This window comes from Bubalus bubalis, chromosome 5, assembly GCF_019923935.1.
Source record: "Bubalus bubalis isolate 160015118507 breed Murrah chromosome 5, NDDB_SH_1, whole genome shotgun sequence".
NCBI lineage: Eukaryota > Metazoa > Chordata > Mammalia > Artiodactyla > Bovidae > Bubalus > Bubalus bubalis.
Window position 1 is genome coordinate 86,638,127 of NC_059161.1, and position 16,937 is coordinate 86,655,063.

The window sequence follows — 16,937 nt, forward strand, 5'->3', positions numbered from 1 at the left end:
CTATGAGAATGAAGTGAGATTTTGTACATGAAGTACCCAGGACAGTGGCTGACACAGTAAGTACATGGTGAGATCTGGCTCCATTATTTTTGTCATTTTTCTTTTTCCTGAAAGTAGTTAAACTTTTATAAAAATTGTGTTTTATTCTACTGTTCTTCAATTGCTTCACTCCTCTCTACTCATGACAAGAATCAGCTCATTTTGCCAGAATCTCCTCACCTCCCATCTATTGAAATTAAGGCTGGAAGATGGCTTCTTCAGGGTGAACTATGAGGAATACCGATGTGTCTCAGAATTAGACCTGCCTCCTGTGGTGATACTCCTTGGCTTCTCCCTGTGCTCTTCTTCTGGTCCTTCAGGTATCACATGGTGGATAAAAACTGGCTGTTACTTATGAATAACGGGCTCCCTAGCTCCAGAAAGATTTGAGGCAGTTTTCAGGATTAGATCATGCATCAAACAGTAAAGTTATATTTAAAAGAGATGACAAGACTATTAGAGCTCTTTGTGAATTATAACTGGGATTTGATACAGATTTGTTTTTTGAACTGAGGTTTACAGTCATTAATCAGTTCACAAAATTAATTGAGATAAGTACACTCCATGAGGTACACAAATTATGATTTTGTGGAATTTTTAGTTTCAATTATATATTATTGCATGTTTGTAAAATGTATTTCGCTTTAAAAAAAGAGAGAGAGAAAGATAGCTTGAGGGTCATGAGATTAGGCTGCTAGTGGTTTACTTTTTCTGCCACTAATGGCTAGAGGTGAGAAAGTTCCTGATTTAACAAAACTTTCTCCAACACTTATTTTCATCGGACATTCTTTCACGTGCATGACTTTTTGTTTCTTCCCTAATACTGATAAGCTGCAGTGTAGGATAGGTAGCCCGGGAAAACACTTTCATCTCCCTTCCCCCGGCCTCTGGTACAAGTCTGAGGGGATTCTTATTCCTTAACCGACTCTGAGAGCAGGTAGTCAAGAACACTGAATAGAGTGAATCTGAGCTTCCCTAAAAGCCCCTGAAAATTCCGTCAGTTTTAACCATTAACTCCCTGGACTCTTGACTCAGAAGTTTCTCTAAAGCTCTGCGTCGGTGCTTAGGGATGGGGGTAGAAGGGCGAGTGAGAGAGTTTGAGGTCAGGGTTGTGGTGGCCGAGGGCGGGCTGGGCACAGGACGCGGTCACACCGGTGCTTCTTCCGGCTCGAGTTTCCGCCGGGGGCCTCGGAGAGGGACCTTTGAGGGGGTGGGGAGAGGCGAGCAGTAGGGGTGTGTGTGTGTGTGTGAGTCCAAGGGGCTGCAAAGGTCCGACCAGTCAAAAGGAGTAGGGGTGTGTGTGTGTGTGTGTGTGTTTGTGAGAGAGAGAGTCCAAGGGGCGGCGAAGGTCCGACCAGTCAAAAGGAGTAGGGGTGTGTGGGGGTGCGTGAGTGAGTCCAAGGGGCGGCAAAGGTCCAGCCAGTCAAAAGGAGTAGGGGTGTGTGTGTGTGTGTGTTTGTGAGAGAGAGAGTCCAAGGGGCGGCGAAGGTCCGACCAGTCAAAAGGAGTAGGGGTGTGTGTGTGTGTTTGTGTGTCCAAGGGGTGGCGAAGGTCCGACCAGTCAAAAGGAGTAGGTGTGTGTGTGTGTGTGTGTGAGAGAGAGAGAGTCCAAGGGGCGGCAAAGGTCCAGCCAGTCAAAAGGAGTAGGGGTGTGTGTGTGTCTGTGTGTGAGTCCAAGGGCGGCGCAGGTCCTCACTCTGTCTGAGCAACATTCTCCACATCTTGCTGTGTCTTTCCAAGTGGGGCAGGCCGGTGTATGTGTGTGTGTGTGTGTCCAAGGGGCGGCGAAGGTACCCACTCGGCTAAGCACCATCCCCCACATCTTGCTGTCTTTCCAAGCGGGCCAGCTGGTGTGTGTGTGTGTGTGTGTCATTGTGTGTGTATCTGTGTGTGTCTTTGTGTGTCTGTGTGTCTTTGTGTGTGTGTCTGCGTGTGTCCAAGGGCGGCGAAGTTCCCCACTCTGTATGAGTACCATCCTCCACATCTTGCTGTGTGTCTTTCCAAGTGGGGCCGGCCGGTGTGTGTGTATGTGTGTGCATGTGTCCTAGGGCGACGCAGGTCCCCACTCTGTTGAGCACCCTCCTCCACATCTTGGTGTGTCTTTCCAAGTGGGGCAGGCCGGTGTGTGTGTGTGTGTGTGTGTGTGTGTGTGTGTGTGTGTGTGTCCAAGGGCGGCGCAGGTCCCCACTCTGTCTCAGCACCCTCCTCCGCATCTTGCTGTCTTTCCAAGCGGGGCCGGCCTCTGGAGGCTACTGGGCCGCCTCCCGGATGCCAGACCGGGATATCCCGGGCGGCGGCGGCCACAACAGGCTCTCCGCAGACAAAGGGCGGGCGCGGCGGGGAGCGCGCGCTCGGAGCGCGGGTCCCGGCCGCCAGGGGCGCCGCGCAGACCCCGCGCCGGCCGCCTCCTCGAAGCCCGGAAGAGCCGGCTCCGGGCGCAGACCCCGCCCGGGCTGGCGCAGCGCCGGCCCCGGGCTTCCACTCGGTCTTTGACCCTCCGTGCCCTCCCGGCCCCCCGGCCCCCCCCGGGCCGCGCCGCTGCAGCCGCGGCGCCCACGGCCGCCGCTGCTTGTCGGCCGGCTGGCTGAGAGCGCGGCGCGCGGGCCGGCGGCATGGCTGTGTCCTGGAGGAGCTGGCTGGCCAACGAGGGGGTTAAACACCTCTGCCTGGTAGGATGGCGGGCGAGGGTCTCCCGGCGTCTTGTTTCTGGGGGCAGCGATCTTGATTCATTCTCTGAGCGAGCGCGGGTGGGAAGCTGGAAGTTTTGCCTCTAGTGCAGAACATCCTCCACTAACACAAACTTTCTGCCGGGAATACCTGGACATAACCATTTCCTCCCTCCCTTCCTCCAAGCCCTCGGAACTTGCCTACACTTTGATGCGAGAGCGGATGCAGAGGAAGGGAGATCCCTGTTAGTTAACACAGCTTTTCCTTTAACCCCTTAAACATCTTCACCACCCCCACCCCCTTTTCTCTTTTCCCAGATTGTTTCTGTCGGATTTTATTTTATACAGCAAAGCCCTCTTCTTTATTATTTATTCTTCATTCAATGGATATTTTTAAAGCTTAAACATACAATGCTTGGGACTTGGTGATGTCACTCATCTCTTAGTCTTGTTTTGTCCTCCAGGGGTTATCTGTGATCTTTAGGATAACTGTTGCAGCCCAAATACTTAATTTCAGGTGTACAGGGGCTGAATGAGTGCAGATACGTTTTCCTCTTAGTGGTTTGCAGCTTGCTGGTCAATTGAGAAAGCTTTTGGCAACGACTAATTGAGGTTCCATTGAGCGTATTGTGTCCAACGAATGTACTTGAATGTACTCCATTCATCGGTAGTACTTTTTTTAAAATTCTTTTATCTCTTTCTCCATATGATTTAGCTTATCTGGCTCTCCCTGAATGTCCTGCTTTTCTGGAAAACCTTCCTGCTGTATAACCAAGGGCCAGAGTATCACTACCTCCACGAGATGCTGGGGGTAAGTGGGCCTTGGGTGACCTGGTGGAGTGGGTATAAGGTGGGCAGAGGATGCTACAATTCTTGAGCAGTTTTTCTATTTATTGAAGAAGCGTTCGGTGGGTTGTTCACTTCAGGAGCGTTTGTTAGTTTCTACAGTGGTCAAGTTTTCATGATTTATCATTTACACTCGTGGAAGTTACAATGATTGACTCTTTTAAGAGCCAAAGATAATCTTATAAAGAGAACTGTTAGGCTAGTAATACCTGAGAAAAGTTGTCACTTCTTGCCAGCTGCAAAGTGCCCTGAAGGATGTCCTTCACTTAAGGGACCAACCGATGACAGGCTTTTCATTCTCATTAATCAAGTCTTCAGCTTCCCATCAGCTTATCCAGAGAATTTCTGCACTGCTTCCTTTTACTGTCAGTTCTCACACAGTATGTGTCTAAGGCAGTTATTCATTCTTGGGCATTTCTCAAATGCTTGCCCTGGGTTAGTGGCTGATTATTATTCCGGTGTTCTGGTCTAATAGGAGAACGATATTATGCAAAATTTTGCTCTGATTTGTCTTGTGTGTCAATATTTTTCTTTTTTTATATATTCCATGATGCTTCTGTTTTCATTCTTCCTCTCCTTCCCCTTCCTACTTGTCTCCTGAACAAAAATGGTATCACTGTGCACATCTTACTTTGTATAAGGAGACAGCTTTTTCTAAGAAACAAACAACAACTGTAAGACATTGAAAAATCTTAGGGCATACAAAAAAGCAGATTTTGTCATTCCTTTTCATTGGAGAAGAAAATGCATTCTGAATAGGAGGTGCATCGTTTTCTTTTTCATGGTTTAATGACTGTTTACAATTATGATTAGTTCAGATGAATTCAGTGGAACCAGTCTTCCATTTCCTGTTTTTATAGTTACAAATCTTATCTCTCTTTTAAACCTCAGCTTTTATAGTAGTGCTTGGCACATATTAAGATTGCGATAAATTGAGGCTGAACTAATTGATTTGTATTTTATTTTATAGAGTAAAGCAGTGTTTTCATTATCTGTTGTTCACGCAGTTGGTATTTTTAAAGTTTAATAACTTTTTTAAAGAATTTTTTTAGAGCCATTTAGAGTTCACAGTAAAATGGAGGGGAAGGCACAGATTTCCTGTATGTTCTTCTATCCCCACACACGCGTAGCCTCTCCCATGATCAACATCACCCACCAGAGTGGTACATTTGTTACGATTTGATGAGCCTGCATTGACACATCATAATCACCCAACATCTGTATTTTAAATGGATTGATAAAAATAGTCACAAAGATTAAATTCCTAAATCTGAACATTTCTTTCTTTCTTCCTACCAACCCCTCCATTCAGCCATACAGAAAACTGTCATGAAACCTTCACTTTTCAAATGGGCACATAAAGAGTAACTTCTCCCCTGTGTCTTCAAGTTGCTTACAGTCTAAAGGAAGCTCTAACAAATATATACTTGTAATTCAATAAGCAAGTTAAAATTTTTTTCTCTAAGAAATGCATGAAAGTTTACTGGTCTATCATGTTACTTTGTTTCCTAGAAATCCCCCTGGGGTGTAAATTAGTAAACAGGAGGTTTTGCAGTGCAACATAGATCTGACCTATTCACTATATATTACTTGATGAACAACTTGGAGAAAACTCTTGAGAGTTACGATGGCAAACTTTGCTTTGGAAAATGGTGAATCTTGATCAGGACATAGATGTAATAATATAAAATCTAAGCCTAGACAACTTGGAAAGACATAATTGAACTTGGAATTTCAGCTTTATGACATAGTATAAACTAAAATGATAATTTACTTAAAAATAATTATGTTGGAAACCAACAAGTTCGTTTTTTATTAGTTTGGATGCTGTGTAACAACTTCAAATATATTTTGGTTACAACTCATATGAAGAATACACACACACACACACACACACACACACATATACAACCCAACTAATTGAATTATATGTTTCACCTCTCTCTACATCGTCCCACTTTAGTGGTTTTGTTTGAATAAGATGATAGGCTAGTGAGGTTCAGTGGTGAGGCCTGCAGAATATAGGCCTGGTACTAAGCAGGGGCTCAATAGATATTGATCAGATGAATGAAGACAAAAAAATAATAAAAGGACTAAACGGAAGACTGTGAGTAACATGTGCAAGAGGCAGATTGAAGAAGAGCAGGGTCATTGTAAATTAGTTTTCATAGAAACATAAGAATCATCATAGTTCAGTTCAGTTCAGTTCAGTTGCTCAGTCGTATCCGACTCTTCGCGACCCCATGAATCGCAGCACGTCAGGCCTTCCTGTCCATCACCAACTCCCAGAGTTCACTCAGACTCACGTCCATTGAGTCAGTGATGCCATCCAGCCATCTCATCCTCTGTCGTCCCCTTCTCCTCCTGCCCCCAATCCCTCCCAGCATCCGAGTCTTTTCCAATGAGTCAACTCTTTGCATGAGGTGGCCAAAGTACTGGAGTTTCAGCTTCAGCATCATTCCCTCCAAAGAAATCCCAGGGCTGATCTCCTTCAGAATGGACTGGTTGGATCTCCTCCTTAACCATGTAGTTAGGAGTCCATATTTTATGAAGAGTCACTGGAAAAGGACAGCTTTTCTTTTTGACATCATGACTAAAGAAGAAAGATGACTTTCACATGTCTTACTTTTCATTAATCACCTATATGAATTTTTTAGTCATTAGTTTATCTACACCATTTGGAATAGATATATGTCATTTTAGTGAAAAAGCAGTTCTGTCTATAGTTTGACTATTTGCTTAATGGAAGAGTATTTAATTTTATTTGTCTTAGGCTTATCCTTCCTAATCTTTTGATGAATGTGGTACTGTTTCATAGTAAAAGAATTCGCAAGCATTTTTTTTTGTATTTAAAGAAATACAGCAGAACAATGAGATATAATTAATTTTTAAAATAAATATTGTAGGCACCCACATTTTACATATTTAATAACTGTATAGTATGAACTTTATGCCTTAGAGCAGTTTTTCTTAGAGCCTACCAAACACTCACAAGAACATGGTCCCACCATGATAGAAATCCTGAAAAGGACACAGGTATTCTGATAAGTCTCTTTTAGGTAAATTTTAAGTTCATAAAAATCATGATGATATTTCTGGAAATGAGCTTGATTGCTACCACTTTAAAACACTATGGAAACAAAGCTTCTATTTGTTGAACATTTTGATAATAGCATTTAGTCTAAGGTTGTCATTATTCATCTGTAAAATGTAAGGTAATAATAAAGTTGGGCTAATATTACAGGAAGAAAGTGTCCATAGGATATAGCTCATTTGCAGGAAGACATAGACGTTGAGAAGCAGTAAATTTTTTGCAGTAGTCTAAAAATCTCTGCTTTCTATTGAAAAACAATTTATTTGACTGTTTATTTAAACTGATGGTATACTAGTCACTTTACAAATATTTTGTTTAACTAGGAAACTGTTCTTCCCCATTGTACCTGGGGAAGTATAGGCTGAGGAATCTGAATGGAATGGCTGCTCAAATCCCTTTGGATGGTCACTGTCAAAGTTAGGATTTAAATGCAGTGCTGTCTGGATTTTTGCTTTTTTTTTCATACTGCACAGATTTTCTAAACCACTTCACTGGCCCATCTCGGATAGTCATGTCACTGGTTAGTATTGCTCTTTATCAGTGCTGTGCCTGATATAATGTGACTCATACAAAACTTAAAATTTCCCAGTAGTACTTCAAAAGAGTAAGAAGCCAATGACATTAACTTTAATATATTTTATTTAAAATAATGTATTGAAGGTATTGTAATAGATTGAAGCATTCAACATGTGGTCAATACTTTTAAAAATTATTGATGAGATATTTTACATTATTTTTGTCTATTCTTTGAAATATAGTATATATTTTCCACTTATATACATCACAGCTCAGCTACTAGAATTACTTGGTGTGTCTTTAAGTTTCATAAGATTTTTATAGGTGAAAAAGTGGATTCACTCTTTCATCTGTAAGATATCCAAGTTGTTCCAAATATAAAGATTTTCCACTGACACAAGTGAATATCAGTTTTTTCAATTTAAATTAGTAAGATTAATGAACCTAAAAATCCAGTTCCTTGGTGGCCTTGGACACATCTCACATGCTCAGTAGCCACACGTGGTTAGTGGCTACCATTTTGGACAGTACACATGCTGGCCGTGGGGAGATTTTATTACCTTCATGGCCAAATGCATTCATCATTTTGCTTTAAGGCAAGCAGCTAGCCACCAGTCAGCCACGTAAAAAGAAATCAGGGTATGGGTAGTCCTCTGACTCTCCCTTTCCTGAACAGGAGTTAATTTTGAATGGGAGCTTGTGGGCTCTAGTAATTGGTGTGTAACTGTAAAAATATTTTTGACTTAATCTTCTCTGCTTCCTGGGAGGTGGGAGCCTTTGAGAAAAATGCTAAAATTATTTAATCCTCAGAACTAGAGTTATTTTTATTCCTAATAGGCTAAGTGACTGTTCTCAGACCACAGTTAAGGGTTAAAAAATTACATAAGAACTGCTAGGGAAAAGAAGATCGTAAATGATGGAAGATAAAATAATCTTGGGACTTAATATGTCTTAGTAGGGATTTTCATCAGAACTGTTTTTTCCCAGACTGGTTTGACCCAGGCCTGGAGGCTACATGGTCACGGCTGGTTTATGCCTGAGTTAATGTGCTAATCAGACTGTGCACTTCCTAGGAGATGTTTAATTATGACATGCTGTGAATATTGGAATCTTAAAATTAGCTAAGAGGGGCAAAAAAGTCTTTTGAAGAAAACCAAAGCAAACACTCAAATAAACAAACCAAACAACAACTTTTTTCATCTATGGTGCTTTAAATAAAGGACTCCATTGATTACTTAAGATGAAATTTGTTTTTGATTTATTTCTTTTCAAGGAATGGAAAATGTACGTAGTACTTTAATAGCAAGTGCTAATGTGTTGTGACAGACTCTGAGAGTTTCCTAAATTTTTTGAAATGTTTAGGCAAATTTAACTCAGGATATTTTCATATCAGGAGCCTTCGTATCATAGGCATCTATTTCTGAGTTCTATTTCTGACATTTTAATGATTACAGGATATAATTTAATTGGTATAAGCATTTTAATTTGAGCAGAAAATGCATTTTGTGGTACCAGATTCAATGTGTCTTTATTTTATTATTTTTTTCCCCAAAACTAGCATTTGTGTATGGATCTTTCAGTTTCAACCTAGTTTTTCTCAGAGTACCATAATGAGAATTTAATTTTTTTGCTTAATCTCACAATTTTTGTTTTAGATCTGCTGAATGGACATGAAGATTTTTTTTTTTCTTATTTTTAAATTCTTACTGAGATACCTGTGTCATTTGGAAGAAAGTTGTAAGTGTTGAGGTTTTTCAAATTGTACAGTGATGATCTTTCTTTGGTCAATCATTATCTTTCAAGTGATTTAGAAACATTAACAGTTCACCCTCTCAAGTGTCCTAGGAATTGTATCAGAATTAACATTTCTCAGAGACAGAAATCTGATGTCATGTGAATTTCTTAAGGTTGGAGATTGGCGTCTCTGTGTGAAGGACCTAGGATTTTAAGTCAGCATTGGTTTTACAGCTGACCTGTGTGTGTGTGTGTGTGTGTGTGTGTGTGTGTGTGTGTTTGTGTGTGTTAGTCACTCAGTCATGCCTGACTCTTTGTGATCCCATTGACTGTGGCCTGCCAGGCTCCTCTGTCCACGGAATTCTCCAGGCAAGAATGCTCGAGTGGGTATCCTTTCCCTTCTTCGGGGATCTTCCTGACCCAGGGATTAAACCTAGGTCTCTCATGTTGTAGGCAGCTTCTTTACCGTCTGAGTCACCAGGGAAGCCCACATCTGGCCTGCTGCTGCTGCTGCTGAGTTGCTTCAGTCGTGTCTGACTCTGTGCGACCCCATAGATGGCAGCCCACCAGGCTCCTCCATCCCTGGGATTCTCCAGGCAAGAATGCTGGAGTGGGTTGCCATTTCCTTCTACATCTGGCCTAGGCATCTGTAATTCTGCTGAGAAGGAGTATGTGCCTCCTGTCAATTTCAGAAAGGGTTTGATCATTAACTCTTTCTTTTTACTGCTCAGAATATTGTGGTTTCAATTCAAAGGATACTTTTCAATAAGTTGTTTTTTGTTTGTTTGTGTTTATTCTTAACATTCTGCTAAAGTGTTAAGCTTCTTGTTTATTGACAGGTGAAATTAGTTCCATTACACTGAGGCAGTCATGATGTACTTAATTCATTTATAAGAGATAGAGACTCATGTAATTTTAGACTTGAAGGAGAACTTTGATGTCTTTACTTAGATTTTCCCAAATAGAAAAATGAGGCTGATAATGAGCTCATTATCACCAACTCAATTGGTGGCTTGGTCACTCTCCTGGTTCATTGTTCCTCACTCCAATATTCAGCCTGTTATAATGAACAACTTGATAGACAGACATATGTAAGATACATTAAACTCCATACTCTGTAGGTCACTAGCTTTTCCTGTTTAAAGGTGTTGAACTGTTCAAGAAGTTATGGAAAATTATTGATTTACACCCAGGATAATGTATATTTCCAGCGTTACAGTTGTTTTATACTTGTTTCAGACATGTCCGTAAGGATTATGATATGTATTTGTATTTTTTTTTTCTGATTACGTGATGTTTGCTAGAATTTTAGCACAAGGTTTAACTTCTTTGTTATACTCAGCTAAATGTCCATTGTATAATTCTCTTTTATCAGTTCAGTTCAGTTCAGTCACTCAGTCGTGTCCAACTCTTTGCAACCCCATGAATTGCAGCACGCCAGGCCTCCCTGTCTATCACCAACTCCCGGAGTTCACTCAAACTCACATCCATCAAGTTGGTGATGCCATCCAGCCATCTCATCCTCTGTTGTCCCCTTCTCCTCCTGCCCCCAATCCCTCCCAACATCAGAGTCTTTTCCAATGAGTGAACTCTTCGCATGAGGTGGCCAAAGTATTAGAGTTTCAGCTTTAGCATCAGTCCTTCCAAAGAACGCCCAGGACTGATCTCCTTTAGAATGGACTGGTTGGATCTCCTTGCAGGCCAAGGGACTCTCAAGAGGCTTCTCCAACACCACAGTTCAAAAGCATCAATTCTTTGGCGCTCAGCTTTCTTCACAGTCCAACTCTCACATCCATACATGACTACTGGAAAAACCATAGCCTTGACTAGGCGGACCTTTGTTGGCAAAGTAATGTCTCTGCTTTTGAATATGCTATCTAGGTTGGTCATAACTTTGCTTCCAAGGAGTAAGCCTCTCTTTTATCAGTACCATCCAAAAACAGCGTGGAATTGAAATTTGAAATTAATTTCCAAGATTTTCAATTTTATTTCCTTCATTTCATCATTAATAATATCAATTCATTGAGGACAAGCACCAGGTATTAATTGCTTAGATTAATTTATTTAATCTTTTTATCTATCCTATGGAGTAGATATTTTTAATTCTTAATTTTGAAGCTAAGACATTGAATTAGAGAAGTTCTGTAACTTGATGATGAATGACAGAGCCAGATCTCTAGCTCAGACATACTGATTCTAGAACTTGTACTGTTAACCACTGGGCTCTTTTGCCTTTAGTCACTGTTAGTGTTAGACTGAACCATATGGGATTGCTATTTTGATAGAACAAAAATATCAGCAACCTCAGATATGCAGATGATACCACTCTGATGGCAGAAAGCAAAGAGGAACTAAAGAGCCTCTTGATGAGGGTAAAAAAGGAGAGTGAAAAAGCTGGCTTAAAACTCACCATTCAAAAAGCTAAGATCATAGCATCTGGTCCCATCACTTCATGGCAAATAGATGGGGAAAAAGTGGAAACAGTGGCAGATTTTATTTGCTTATTCTCCAAAATCACTGTGGGCAGTGACTGCAGTCATGAAATTAAAAGATGCTTGTTCCTTGGAAGAAAAACTATGACAAACCTAGACAGCATATTGAAAAGCAGAGACATCGCTTTGCTGACAAAGGTCTGTATAGTCAAAGCTATTGTTTTTCCAGTAGTCATGTACGTATGTGAGAGTTGGACCATGAAGAAGGCTGAGTGTCGAAGAATTGATGCTTTTGAACTGTGGTGTTGGAGAAGACTCTTGAGAGTCCCTTGGACTGCAAGGAGATCCAACCAGTCCATCCTAAAGGAAATCAGTCCAGAATATTCATTGGAAGGACTGATGCTGAAGCTGAAACTCTAATACTTTGGCCACCTGATGCGAAGAGTGGACTCAGTGGAAAAGACCCTGATGCCGGGAAAGACTGAAGGCGGGAGGAGAAGGGAGTGACAGAGGATGATGGTTACATGGCATCATCGACTGGCTGGACATGAGTCTGAGCAAGCTCCAGTTGATAGTGAAGGACAAGGAGACCTGGTGTACTGTCATCCATGGGGTGCCAGAGACTTAGCAACTGAACAACAGCAATCGGCCATTTCATGCCATTCAACCTCATACAAACTATAAACATTTATTAATCACATTTTATGCCCCTGATAGCTCAGTTGGTAAAGAATCTGCCTGAAATGCAGGAGACCCTGGTTTGGTTCCTGGATGAGGAAGATCCACTGGAGAAGGGATAGGCTACCCACTCCAGTATTCTTGGGCTTCCCTTGTGGCTCAACTGGTAAAGAATCCACCTGCAAATGTGGGAGACCTGGGTTCGATCCCTGGGTTGGGAAGATCCCCTGGAGAAGGAGAAGGCTACCCGCTCCAGTATTCTGGCCTGGAGAATTCCCTGGACTGTAGAGTCCATAGGGTTGCAAAGAGTCGGACACGACTGAGCGACTTTCACTTTCATGCACCAGGCACGGTTAGTTCCTTGGTCTTTGTAATCTCATTTAATCTTTCCATATTAAATTTAATCATTATAATAATCCCAGAGGATAGGAATGATCACTTTTTACAGAATTGAGAAACAGATTCTGAGTGGTTAGGTAACTTCCCCATGGTCACCCAGCTAACAACTAGAGAAGCCCAATTCGAGCCCACGTTTGTCTCATATTAAAGACCACACTCAGTCATGCTGCTCCTCCAGGGAGGGTCTGAGACAAAGAGGGTTAGAGCCTGGAATTTTCTAATCTTTCTAGGTAAACCGTTTGTATGTATGGTTGTGTGTTTTGTCTTAATAAGTAAAGGTAAGACTATAGCTTATGGATTACTCTTAAACCTGCAGCAGACTTGTACGCCTTATTCTGTGTTTTTTATCTCAGTCACTGTTAGGTCCGACTCTTTGCGACCTTATGATCTATACTCCGCCAGGCTCCTCTGTGGGATATTTCAGGCAAGAATACTGGAGTGGGTTGCCATTTCTTCCTCCAGGAGATTTTTGCAACCCAGGGATTGAAACCACTTCTCCTATGTCTCCTGCATTGGCAGGCAGATTCTTTACCACTGAGCCCCCTGGAAATCCTAGCTGACTGCATTAATTTGCTTAGGCTTCCATAACAAAGGACCACAGACTGGGTGGCTTTAAGAACAGAAATTCATCTCCTCACAGTTCTGAAGGCTGTATACTTTCTCCTACAGAGGACCCAGCCTGAGGGAATGAAGCTTTTGGAACTGCAGAATGTTATAGTACCTTGGGTATTGTTCTAGTTCATTTGTCTCATTTGATAGATTTAATACAGGGAAAGGCCTTCCTTAGGTATTCAGTGCAAAGTTGAATATGGACAGTAGGTCTTTTAACTCTAGTCAGTGTTTCTAGTTTATCATGCTAAGCATTGTGTTGAACACAAAATTGGTTTCAAAAGTGCATAGGTAATTCTGGGGAGGAAAAATCAATGATCCTTTATTCCTTATTCACAAGATTGTAAGCTTTGGAGCTATATGGATATGAGTTTGAATCCTGGCTCAGGCGTTTATGTCCCTTTATGATTTTGGCGAATTACTTCTCTAAGTTTAACTCATCTGTAAGGTTAAGTTTAACCTTCCTATTAGGTGGTTTGTTAGGATTCCATGAGAAAATGTTAATGCAATATTTGGCCGTTGGTGCATATGTGCATAGCAAAAGATAACATTATTGTAAATATCAAGTAATATTATTTGATGTTAATGCTATTAATACTAATAGCAGTAAATGGTAATATAAATTATTTATGCTTATCAATAAAAATATTAAAAGAATTCAGAGAGAGATAAGATAGGAGGAATTTGCTGAACATATGGCAGATGACATTAGGAGAGAGTGACTTTTCCTTTCCTTTGACCTCTGGCTGCCCCCCGATCCTTCTGGACAAAGGAAGGCTCTACATTGCTATTTGTAATTGGCACAAAATTTGCACCAGCTTGGTTATGATTGCTGAGTGAAATTTCATCTTGAGACAGAGCACATTTTATTCAGAAAAGCTTTTATTAATCTTTACTGAACTTTGGAGTCTTCAACAGAAAAACAAGGGGAGTAATGCCTATTTCCAGTAGTCATATATTGTGAGAGTTGGACTATAAAGAAAGCTGAGTGCTGAAGAATTGATGCTTTTGAACTGTGGTGTTGGAGAAGACTCTAGAGAGTCTGTTGGACTGCAAAGAGATCCAGCCAGTCTATCCTAAAGGAAATCAGCACTGAATATTCATTGGAAGGACTGATGCTGAAGCTGAAGCTCCAATACTTTGGGCTACCTGATGCAAAGAACCAACTCATTGGAAAAGACCCTGATGCTGGGAGAGATTGAAGGTGGGAGGAGAAGGGGACGACAGAGGATGAGATCGTTGGATAGTATCACTGACTTGATGGACATGAGTTTGAGTAAACTCTGGGAGTTGGTGATAGACAGGGAGGGCTGGCGTGCTGCAGTCCATGGGGTTGCAAAGAGTTGGACACAACTGAGTGACTGAACTGAACTAAACTGAATGACTGTTTCACAAGATTACTGTGAACCTTAAAGGAAATTAAAAGAAATAATAACAATAATAGCTAGGGCCGACATTCACGGAGTTGTTCTTCTGGGCCAGACGTGATAATTTCTTTAAGCAAAAGAGGAAGCTGAAGCATGGAAATTATAAATAATGTGCTCAAGGATTAAAGTACATTGAGCAAAGCCTATTATGTAATAAGAGTTCCAGAATGTAGCTTTCCTTCCCTCTTCTCTCATCCTTCATATTCATATACCGAAATCTACTTATCTGTTCTGTATTCCCATTAAAACATGATGAAATGATCCTACTTATCTCAAGAGTGTTGTACTGAACATTAGGTATGACTTAACAAATAGCAAACTACTTTGAAAAATTTAAAGCATCACAGAAGTAAAAAATAATGGTTATTATTACATATTGTTTCTGTCTGCTGTTCATTCTTTGCAGCTTTTAAGGCTCCAGCCATTGGTACCTTAACAGAGCTCCTTTGGGAGTTGTAAAGGATGGTTTGGACAAAGAAATGAGAAGATTTCATTTTTGTGACAGAAAAGCAACAGGGTACCCTTAACATCTAATATACTTTACATTTATAGTGTTGATTACATAAGTGGGATATTAAAGGGATGTGACTTGTAACTAATAATTGCTAAGACATGAACTAAAAGTGAGACTTTAGAATAAATTACCTGGTAACCATGTCTTAATGCAGCTTTTTGATGTGATAAAAGTTGATGTAATAAACAGCCTTGCCAAATGTAGCTTTTTGGTTCTGGAAATGGGGTTAAAGAAAAAGTGCATAAAGAAGAAGATGGTATTTCCATGACCAATCGAATTTGTTTACAGTTTTAGAAATTGGAAAGCTGAATTTGACAATGACTTCTATCTATGGATAAATGATTTCAACACGTATTTTATAGGCAAAAGTTTCATGCTTTGATGGTTTTCATTGATTTGGACATTGTTAAAGGTCTCCGGACACATATCAAGAATACCAGAGGTCTAATATCGTTTAAGGCAAGAAGAGATGAATAATGTACACAGTGAAAGCATCTTATATATCTGAGATTTTTAAAAAATGGGTATGTGAACACCAAGATACATTTAAGAAATGATCTATGGTGAATGCCTTTCTGACTACATTTTTCATATGATAGTATTTTCACATAGCTGATTTTAAATTTCAAGTAATTTTCTTGAATATAATCTTAGAAAGCTCAGGTTCATTGGAAGGATCTGAAGTAGTAATGGTCCAAACAAGTTTCTTTTTCCCCCCTCCTTATATTTTGGCTCTCTTTGTTGACTTCCTTTCCCCACAATATACCCTCTCTTGTGTGCTTTCCAATTGGCATTTTATCCCGAGTGAACTCTCTGTCACCCCACACCTTGCAGGAATTTGGATTTTAAGGATGCCCTAAAAAGAGATAGTTGTGGAACAAGAAAATAAGAACTGTTTGTTGAAAATACAATACTGATGAGATAGGGTGATTAGAGTTTTTTTTATCTCTCACTGACTTTCCTTGGCCAAGTTACTTTTGATAAATTACTTTGGGCTTTTAAGCTGTGTTAATTTTCTTGGTTTGAAAAGCATGGGTCCCAAAGCACATTAGTAAAGTGCTTAGAGTTATTCAAACAAAGGGGAAGATACATTTTTCTTTTCTTTTTTCCCATAGCTCAGAGTATCTAAAGGGAAAACCAAGCAAATATCAGCAGTATATAATAATGGATTCCAAATTGGGAAAAAAAAAATCACTCATATAAACCACAAGAATGTAGAGCTTCAGTGTGAAAGTTCTTCTTCCACTTGGGAAATGGCATTTGTTGTTGGGCATTCTTTATATTGGGTTTCCCTGGTAGCTCAACTGGTAAAGAATCTGCCTGCAATGCAGGAGACCCCGGTTTGATTCCTGGGTCAGGAATATCCGCTGGAGAAGGGATAGGCTACCCACTCCAGTATTCTTAGGCTTCCCTTGTGGCTCAGCTAGTAAAGAATCTTCCTGCTAATGCAGGAGACCTGGATTCCATTCCTGGGTTGGAAAGATCCCTTGGAGAAGGGAAAGGCTACCTACTCAAGTATTCTGGCCTGGAGAATTCCCTGGACTGTATAGTCCATGGGGTTACAAAGAGTTAGACATGACTGAGCGACTTTCACTTTCACATTCTCTATATTACATTCATTACCTACAACAAAATTTTTCTGGGATTTGGGCCTTGGCTTGGATTATGTAAAACCCATCATTGAACTACTCAGCTGTTTTGATCTTGTGCATTTGTTAAAACACAAGAGAGTGAAAAATGAGTCAAATGAAAATCCGAAAAGTTTAGTTTCTTGGATCATAATGCATCTACAGGGTTTCCTTAATTTTGATTTGCCTGACGAAAACTAGTCTTAGACTTGTACTGGTTTCAGAGCTTGAGTGTGTTATGTGTAAAGGAGAAAATACACTTTGTTCAATCCACAGATTTTAGATACATGAAATTTAATTTGTCTTGTATGGTATTTATTCTAATTCTTGTTAAAGCCAAGAGTCTGCTATTGCC

General features: G+C 40.6%; 1 protein-coding gene across 5 annotated transcripts in view; it reads left to right on the forward strand.

Annotated features, from left to right (window-relative positions):
- Positions 1–225: 225 nt before the first annotated feature.
- NOX4 (NADPH oxidase 4) overlaps positions 226–16,937 on the forward strand; it is a 185,948-nt gene continuing 169,236 nt past the window's right edge. For 3 of the 5 annotated variants that reach the window (XM_006075176.4, XM_044943411.2, XM_044943412.2), the window contains exons 1-2: positions 2,485–2,708; positions 3,421–3,516. In XM_006075176.4, the coding sequence (XP_006075238.1) occupies positions 2,652–2,708; positions 3,421–3,516 (153 nt within the window). In that variant the 5' untranslated portion in view covers positions 2,485–2,651. Of the gene's footprint in view, positions 360–2,484; positions 2,709–3,420; positions 3,517–16,937 lie in introns of those variants that run through there. The other 2 variants (XM_044943413.1, XM_044943414.1) reach the window with 1 other exon arrangement.